The 9,635-nt window shown below is 41.5% G+C and overlaps 1 protein-coding gene across 2 annotated transcripts; it reads left to right on the top strand.

Annotated features, from left to right (window-relative positions):
* The first annotated feature begins 2,293 nt into the window (after nt 1–2,293).
* MED18 (mediator complex subunit 18) lies at nt 2,294–9,120 on the top strand. Of its 2 annotated transcripts, none has more exons than XM_087446450.1 (3): nt 2,294–2,451; nt 3,064–3,206; nt 8,192–9,120. In XM_087446450.1, the coding sequence occupies exons 2-3, from the start codon at nt 3,134–3,136 to the stop codon at nt 8,743–8,745; spliced, it is 627 nt and encodes a 208-aa protein (XP_087302576.1). In that variant the 5' UTR covers nt 2,294–2,451; nt 3,064–3,133; the 3' UTR covers nt 8,746–9,120. The 2 variants fall into 2 exon arrangements, with proteins under 2 accessions (XP_087302576.1, XP_087302575.1); XM_087446449.1 differs by having other exon boundaries at nt 2,295–2,464.
* The last annotated feature ends 515 nt before the right edge of the window (nt 9,121–9,635 follow it).

Below are 9,635 nucleotides of genomic sequence, written 5' to 3'. Positions count from 1 at the left end.
TCTGTATAGGAAAAGAGAAGCCCAGCAATTTGCCAACCTCCTCCAATCATTACAGCACCGAGAGCTTGTCACTCTGCTCAAAACTGTGAATCATCAGGTTGATCAGGAGGCACATCCCAAGCCCTGGGGTATATGCAGCTCTAATAACTGCTGGAGTCCTGTGCAAAGCCCAATTCTTGGCCGTCTTCTCTTCCTATTCTACATGCTCTTTCAGGGTGATCTTATTTATTCTCATGCCTTCAGCCACCATCTATGAGGCTCTGATTCTGAAATCTCTCCCTCCAGCCTAGCTCTCCCTCCCCTGAACTCTGGCGGGGCACTGCCACTTTCGTGTTTCATAAACACCTCATGCTCAATATATCTAGTACACATGAACTCATCTTTCCTGCCTCACCCACACTGCTTTATATTTCCTAGCTCAGAAAAACACAGTACCATGTCCACCTAAGGTAAAAATCTAGACATTTGTGATTCCCTCTCTCTGTCTTTACCTCTGGTTAGTCATCAAATCATTCTCTTTTATATTTTTCAAATCTGTCTTTTCTCCCAAAATGATCTCCCAGCTGGAGTTATGCCAAAGCTCCTAACTGGTCTTCTTTCTCCAGGATCTCCTTCTCCAAGCTTTTCTCCACATTGTAGCCAGAGCTTTTTTTAAAGCACACATCTGTTCTTTAGTCTGGCACGAAAAGTTCTCCAGGATCTGGGTCTTATCCTTTCTCCAGACTCATTTCTTACCCCTCCTAACCTCAGATTCTATATCCTAATTCTACTAAACTCAATGTCCTTTTGTACATGCTGTTTCCGTTACCTGGAATTTCCTTTCCTCCCTTCTTTATCTGGCTAACACCTACTGATCCTTCAAGTTACTTTGGGCATTAATTACTTTTTCCAGGATTCCTTCTCTGTCGCCCTCAGGATGGATCAAGTGTCCTGTTTGCTTCCAGAGCAGTTGAGCTGTTTATATCTCATTATCCTATTGAATCAAATCACATGGTACCATCTCCTTAGTTTACTGATTCCTACAACTTGCCTATAAACTCTTCTGAGGGCAGAAATTGAATCAAGTCAACAGCTAACAGAATGTCTAGAGCACAAACACTTTCAAGAAATGTTCCATTAAATAAAAAGAATGACTGGGGGGCTAGCCATTGGCATAGCGGCTACGTGCACACGCTCCACTTGGGCAGTCCAAGGGTTCACAGGTTCAGATCCCCGGCACGCACATATGCACCACTTGTCAAGCCATGCTGTGGCAGTGTCCCATATAAAGTACAGGAAGACGGGCACAGATGTTAGCCCAGGGCCAATCTTCCTCTACAACAAGAGGAGGACTGGCATCGGATGTTAGCTCAGGGCTGATCTGCCTCATCAAAAAAAAAAAAAAAAAGAATGATTGGGAGGTAGTGTAGGTTACAGCAGGGGAACTAGAGCTAGAAGAGGCAGTATAGTAACTGAGGGTGGGCTCTGAAGTCAGCAGCTTAGATTGCCAGCCTCTCCACTCGCATGTTATTTAACAGCCCATTTCCTCAATTTCCCTGTCTGTAAAATTACAGTAATAATTGTATTTGGCTCATAGGCCTGCTGTGGCAATCAAATTCAAAAATTTAATATTTTGTTCATTAAGGATTTTTTGCACTAAATTTGTAAAATATTGCATTAAAATATTATCTTGGTTACTGAGTTTTTTGGTGTCGCCATAAATTTTTCGCTCCAGCAGAGTGCCTCATTCACCTTACTCCAGTCCCCATTTAGCACCTTATATGCTTGACACATAAACAGAATTTTACAAATATTTGTTGAATTTACTTCTCTTCCTACATTTTTTAATTGAAGTAAAATATACACAGTAAAGTGAACAAATATTAAGTGTATTACCGAGCTCCCTAGATGTTTAGAACATTATGCTAGGCACTCAAGGGTCTTTCCTTTTCAACTTCAGGGACCCAACAAAAAGAAGTCTTTTATAACAGTCTCGCCTTCTCTTTTTCCTGCAGCTCCCTTCCCCAGGCTCTCTTTTCCCCTGGTCAGTTCCAAGACTTTTCCTAGGCAAAACCATCTCCAGGTCGTCGAGCTTGAAAAAAATAAAATGTTTTCCTGGAGTACGGCCTATGACGTCAAGCCCCACCCCAGTAACTCCCAGGGGAACGCTCCAAAGGAAGCCGCCATCTTCCACACAGCGGCGTCGCTTCTTGCGCATGCGCTTCTGCTTGCCAGGTACCAAAGAGGGCGATTTTATGCCCTCTCGGCACCCTTACGTTGCGGGGCGGGTGTGTAGACGTTTGCGCCACGTCGGGTTCTTGGCGGAAGTGGGAAGAGGAGAAAGCCGAGTGGTTTTATTATCCAAGGGTCTTGAGCCTTAGGCCTGGGAGCTAATTGTCGCTGAATAGCTCCGAGGTGCTCGGGTGGATATAATTCTCCGCTTTGCGAGAAGAGACTTGAGCGCGCGCGTAGGTGTGTTTCTGATGTAAGTGGGCACGTGTCCTCAATCCTGGCTTAGGAAGACTTAAAACATCTTAAAAGAACAACTCGCTTCCGCCTCGCTCGCTTTAAAAGGCGTTTTCAGAAAGGCGCAACGCCTAGATTATAGTGTGGTCCAAGCTCTGCCACCGACTTGCTATGTGTCCTTGGGCCCCTCTCCGAGTCTCAATATCCTCATCTATAAATTGAAGGGTAGACAAGGTCCCTTAAGTCACCTTTCAGTTCTTCTGAATGTAATTGTATGTCCATTATGTCATCTGAGCCACAAAGCCTTGGGGGTTAAATATCCTTGACCCCATCTTATCAGGAAGACATTGAGTGAGAGATTTGATGACTTCCTCAAGATTGCACTTTTTTCAAAAAAACCTAGAAGTTTCAGACTTTGAGACTAGAAGGTTATGCTGTAACTCCATGACCAGTTCTCCTTTGTATATTTCTGTATCATCAGTTCCCGAAACTGGCCATATAGCAGTTACATAGAAAGTTTTGAATGGACGAATAAGTCTTTTGATGTCAGGGCTAATGACATGAGCAGATCTGATGTCTCTCCACTGTGGTATGTTAACAAGTGTAACTCTTCTTCAGGTGTATCCTGTGCTTTATTTGACTTGGGACTCTGAATCCATTTTTGTCGTCTTCAACTTAATCAGACACCATGGAGGCACCTCCAGTCACTATGATGCCTGTCACTGGGGGCACCATTAACATGATGGAGTACCTGTTGCAGGGTAAGTGAATCAGGGGGCTTGGATTACCTGTTTTCCTCTTTTCTATTCAGCTTCCGTGGAGATGAGAGGCTGCTATACAAAGGCAGCCTGCGTGGTTTCTGGCACCCATTAGACAACAAATTACCCATTAAACACTAATTCTCCCAACCCCTTCCCCCAGCCCTTGGCAACCACCTTTCTACTTTCTGTTTCTGATTTTCAATATTTTAGATACTTCATATGAGTGGAATCATGCAGTATTTATCTTTTTATGACTGGCTTATATCACTTAGCTTAATGTCCTTGAGGTTCATCCATATTGTAGCATGTAACAGGATCCTCTTTTTAAAGGCTGAATAATATTCTGTTGTATGTATATAGCACATTTTCTTTATCCATTCCTCTGTCAGTGGACATCAGGGTGGTTTCCATCTCTTGGTTATTGGGAATAGTGCTACAGTGAACATGGTGTGCAAATATCTCTTCAAGATCCTGCTTTGAATTCTTTTGGATGTATACCCAGAAGTGAGTTTCCTGGATTATATGGTAATTCTATGATACTATTATTAGCTCCAACTTACAGATCAGGAAACAGAGGTAAAGTAACTTGCCCCATTGAGGAAATGCAAAACCCAGAGAGGGTAATGATTTTCAAAAGGTTATATAATGTTTAGTGGAAGAGTTTAGACTTTAATTCACATTATTCATTCAGTAACTTAATACGAACGAAATAGGGTTATTAATTTCCACCCCTCAAGCTGCCCCTCCTCGTCTTTGCCATCTCACTATGAAATGAAATGAAATGAAAGTGCCTCTGTCATTCACCAGTCGCTTGAGCCGAGCATTCAGGAGTCAATCTCCATTTTTTACTTTACTCCCTCATCCAGTCCATCTCTAAGTACCATTCATTTTACTTCCAAAATATATTTTAAATATCTTTTCTCCACCTGCTGTACCACAGGCTGGCCCCTAGTCATCTTTTTTAAAAATTGTTTTATTATTAAAAAATCTAAACATAAAATCAAGACTAGTATACTGAACACTCCATATCCATCATCTGGATTTACCAGTTTCTATCATTTTGCCATATTTGCTTCATCTTTTTTCTTATGCTGTTTTTAAAGAAAATTTTAGACCTCATTAACATTTTATCCCTAAACACTTCAGTATACATCTCTAAAAAGAAGGATATTTTGGGGCTGGCCTGGTGGCACAGCGGTTAAGTGTGCGCACTTCGCTTCAGCAGCCTGGGGTTCGCAGGTTCGGTCCCACGCATGCACCGACGCACCGCTCGTCAAGCCGTGCTGTGGCGGTGTCCCATATAAAGTAGAGGAAGATGGGCACGGATGTTAGCCCAGGGCCAGTCTTCCTCAGCAAAAGAAAAAGGGGAGGATTGGCATCGGATGTTAGCTCAGGGCTGATCTTCCTCACAAAAAAAAAAAAAAACAAGGATATTTTCCTTCATAACCCCAATACTGTCATTATTATCTAAAAAAAATTAATAATATATTTTTACTACCTAGTCCATATTCAGAAGTTTCTTCCCAATTGTCCCAAAAATATGTTTTGTAACCAGGATCCAATCAAGTTTCATACATTACATTTGATAGTTGTCTCTCTTTTTTTTTCTTTTCCTGAAGTCTCTTTTAAATTGGACCAGTCTCCCCTCGCCTCTTTTTTTCCTCCCCCATAACCATATCTTGTTGAAGAGTCCCTACCAATTTTCCTGGAATGATCTTTTTAAAATGTAAATGCAGTCATGTCTTTCCCTGTTGTGTGGAGAATGAAGTGTGGAGCTAGTAGCTGCCCAATGACCTTAGAATAAAATACAACCTTTACCATAGACTATATAAGGCCTGCATGCTTTGGCCCATGCCAAATCCTCATTTCGTTACCATCTTCTATCTTGCTCACTACCTTTCAGCGACATTGATATCCTTTCATTTCCTTGAGTTCCTTAAGCCTTTTCCTGCCTCCGTGCCTTTGCACTTGATGATCTGTCTCCCTCCTTGAAATAACTATCTCATTTTCATCCTTCAGGTCTCAGCTTAGTTGTCATTCCCTTCAAGAGACCTTCTCTGACTACTCCAACCCCTCAAAGAGGTCTCCTCTTCTCCACCCCCTACCAATTGCTCTCTAATCAGTCTCCCTTTTATTTTCTTATATTCTATCTGTTTACTTATTTATTTTTGTTTCCTCCACTAAACTATAATCTCAATGAGGACAGGGCCCCCTACTTCCTAGCATAGTGCCTGGCACAGCATGCAATAAGCGTATGTTGAATGAAGCAACACTTACAAAGCTCCTCAAATGTTTGAGGAGTGAACAAACACATGTCTGACACTGTCCTGAACGTAGGATACAGTGGTGACCTGTTCCCTGCTCCCCTGATCTTCTGTCCTATGATTACTAGGACCTGATCTGTTGCTTTTCCTACAGCACTACCCCTTTCCAAAAATTTAGTCATTTGAGTCCCACTATCAATTTTTGCCATAGTTAAAAGAATATACTCTTATTTACTTTAACAGATTTATTCAATAAATAGTTTAGTATGTTCCTAGCATTGTAGTATCAGCAGTGGAGGAAAAAAGATGACTAAAAAATCAATATACAATTGATATATTGAAAGATGACTAAAAAACCGAGGTGAGAATGCTAAAGAAAAATAAATCAAGAAAATGGAAAGAGATTGGAGGGAGATACGTGATTTTATTTAGGGTGATCAGACAAGACCTCTCTGATAAAGTGACACTTGAGCAAAGACCTGAAGAAGGTGATGGGGTGAGACATGCAGATATCTGAGAGAAGAAGGTTCTAAGCATAAGGACTAAGGGAAGGGACATTGAAGAGAAATACTTTGTCAGATAATTGGCATTTTCTGGAAATAGCAGGAAGATCACTGTGGCTGGAGAGAGTGATCTAGAGGGATAGTGGAAGGAAATGATGTTGGATGAGTAGCAGAGACCACACTATTTGGGGCCTCGTGGACAATTTGGGGCCTGAATGACATGGGAAGCCGTAGGAGAGTTCCGAGCAGAGGAGTGCCATTATCTGCCTTATATTCTGAAAAGACTTGGCTGTTGTGTGGAGAAGAGAGGAAGGCACGGGTAGAAGCAGGCTATTGAAATGAAGGAGACTTGGACTAGGTGGCAGTGATTGAGGGAGTGAGAAATGGTTGGATAGTGCATATATTTTATTTTATTTATTTATTTATTTTTTAATTTTATTTATTTTATTTTTTCCCCCCAAAGCCCCAGTAGATAGTTGTATGTCATAGCTGCACATCCTTCTAGTTGCTGTATGTGGGACTCGGCCTCAGGATGGACGGAGAAGTGGTGCCTCGATGCGCACCCGGGATCCGAACCCGGGTCACCAGCATTGCAGCGCGCGCACTTAACCACCAAGCCACAGGGCCGGCCCTGTGCATATATTTTAAAAATGTGGATTGGGGGCTGGCCCCATGGCATAGTGGTTAAGTCTAGTGCGCTCTCTTCGGTGGCCCGGTTCACGGGTTCAGATCCCGGGCACAGACCTACACCACTCATCAAGCCATGCTGTGGCGGCAACCCACATACAAAATAGAGCAAGAATGAAACACATGTTAGCTCAGAGCTAATTTTCCTCAAGCAAACAAAAGAAGAAGATTGGCAACAGATGTTAGCTCAGGGTGAATCTTGCTCACCAAAAGACAAAATATATATATGGATTGGATGTAGGATGTGGGAGAAAGAAGGTAGTCAAAGATGATTCTGGGCCCCGTGGCTTAGCGGTTAAGTGCGTGTGCTCCACTACGAGTGGCCCGGGTTCGGATCCCGGGCGCACACCGACGCACTGCTTCTCCGGCCATGCTGAGGCCACGTGCTACATACAGCAACTAGAAGGATGTGCAACTATGACATACAACTATCTACTGGGGCTTTGGGGAAAAAAAGGAAGAGGATTGGCAATAGATGTTAGCTCAGAGCCGGTCTTCCTCAGCAAAAAGAGGAGGATTAGCCTGGATGTTAGCTCAGGGTTGATCTTCCTCAAAAAAAAAAAAAAAAAGATTCTGTAGTTTTGGGCATGGGCAACTAGAAGCAGAGTGTTGTTGTTTACTGTGATGGGGACGACTGCAGGAGGAATAAGATTGTGGAGGAAAAATTGACAGTTTGATATTGAATGTGTTAAGATGAAAATATCTGTTAGGCATCCAAGAAGTTGAGTAGACCATTGGATGTATGAGTCTGTAGTTCGTGAGATATAAATGTGGGAGTCCTCAGGGCATAAATAATATTTAAAGCCATAGGATCGAATTAGGTCACCTAGAGAGGAAGAGATTGTTGATAGAGAAGAGGACCAGGATTGAGTCCTAGGATCCTCCAATATTTAGGGAAGATGCGGAAGACCCAGCAAAGAAAACTTAAAAGGAATAGTCAGTGAGTTAGATGAAGAACCAAGTGAGAGTTGTGTCCCAGAGGCCAAGGGAAGAATAGATTTCAAAGTGGGTGTAATCTATCAACCATGTCAAATGCTGCCAGGAGAAGAATAAGATGAGAACAAAGATTAGTATATTTCTACAAAGCAGTTAATTCTCTTTTACTTAAATATGTTACATAAAAAGGAAATGTTATATTTCTTCTATAAACAGAAAACTGTTGTTTGCTGGAAATAGAAGATAATTTTTAAAATAAATGATAGCAAAACAGTATTATTATTCTAGATAGATACTGTTGCCTGTTAAAGGCTCTGAGCCCAAAGCCTGCTGGAGGTTAGCGTTGTTAGAGAAGGCCTAAAGACTTTCTAGTACCAAATAAAACAGTGCAAAAAATTGAAAAGGGATTAACTTTCTCATAATTTTATGCAGTACCTTGGCAGTATGATCTCTCTAAAATTGCATATATTGGGGCTATGCTTTATAAAACACTGCACTAAACTGTTTTGGTTTTTCATTTAAGTTTTTTCAATCTTTTGCTAATTCCATTACCCAAATGAAAGATGGGACTCAATAGTGCTTTTTCCTTCCTCAGGAAGTGTTTTAGATCACAGCTTGGAAAGCCTTATCCACCGCCTTCGTGGTTTGTGTGACAACATGGAACCTGAGACATTCCTTGACCATGAGATGGTATTCCTCCTTAAGGGCCAGCAGGCCAGTCCATTTGTCCTAAGGGCCCGGCGCTCTATGGATAAGCCAGGGGCACCCTGGCATCTGCGCTACCTGGGACAGCCAGAAATGGGAGACAAGAACCGCCATGCCCTGGTGCGAAACTGCGTGGACATTGCAACGTCTGAGAACCTCACTGACTTCCTGATGGAAATGGGTTTCCGCATGGACCATGAGTTTGTCGCAAAGGGACACTTGTTCCGTAAGGGCATCATGAAGATTATGGTGTACAAGATCTTCCGCATCCTGGTGCCAGGGAACACAGAGAGCACTGAGGCCTTGTCACTCTCCTATCTTGTGGAACTAAGTGTTGTTGCAGCAGCTGGGCAGGACATGGTCTCTGATGACATGAGGAACTTTGCTGAGCAGCTGAAACCTCTGGTTCATCTAGAGAAAATAGACCCCAAAAGGCTCATGTGACTAAGACAGTCTGTCCACTACTGGGGCCCGTCCTCACCCGTTACAAAGAAGAAGACGTTACACATGCCCCATTTCACCACTGCCAGCCAGGCATTCTTCCTGGAAGGAAGGAGGACAGTGAGAACTTAGTTGGTTCTTTGCACTGCTGTACTCATGTGGCAAGATCACTTTTGTGCAGGCTTTCTAAATTAAAGGCTCAGGATAACATGCGGAATCTATCTAATCCCTGTGCATAAAGAGAGGAACCTGGAATAAATTAGCTTTTGGAAAGAAAAATCTCTTAATTATTTTGGGATTTGTGTATAAGGTTGGTAAAATAGAGACTGTGAGCTTGTATTATGTGGTAATAAAGGTTATGAAGAGAAATGTCTATAATTCTGATTCTTTATTACTCTGCTAACTAGGGGTGGATTCATTACCAGTTGGAGCAAAAAAATGACAGTTTTTAGTTTTAATTTTTGATAGAGATGAGTTTTTACCTTTCATAAAAGTAGCACATTCATTGTTGAAAAATTTTTAAATACAGACAAAAATAAGAAAAAACTCTGTAATCCTATTATTCAAAGAGATGTACTATTTCTATTTTGATATATATCTTCCTAGTCTTTAGTTTTGTAAATTTATATATATATGAGATATTTATTTTATGAAAATATTTTGTATATACTGGTTTGTAACCTCCTTTTTTTGTTTAATTTATCATTAACATCTTTCCAGGACATTAGTCTACAGTGTCCTGTTAAAAAAAAAAAAAAATTATTGAATTCTTCTTATGTCTCAGTGCTATCCTAGGTGCTTTAGGTATGTTAATTAATTTAGTCTTCACAACAGACCCATTTTATAAACAGAGAAATTGAGGTGCAGAGAGAGATTAATTAGCTTTTCCTGGG

This window comes from Ceratotherium simum, chromosome 22 (genome assembly GCF_057802395.1).
Source record: "Ceratotherium simum simum isolate JZ-2026a chromosome 22, ASM5780239v1, whole genome shotgun sequence".
In the NCBI taxonomy this organism is placed as follows: Eukaryota; Metazoa; Chordata; class Mammalia; order Perissodactyla; family Rhinocerotidae; genus Ceratotherium; species Ceratotherium simum.
Note: the sequence above shows the minus strand (reverse complement) of the source record. Positions and strands in the feature narration are given on the sequence as shown.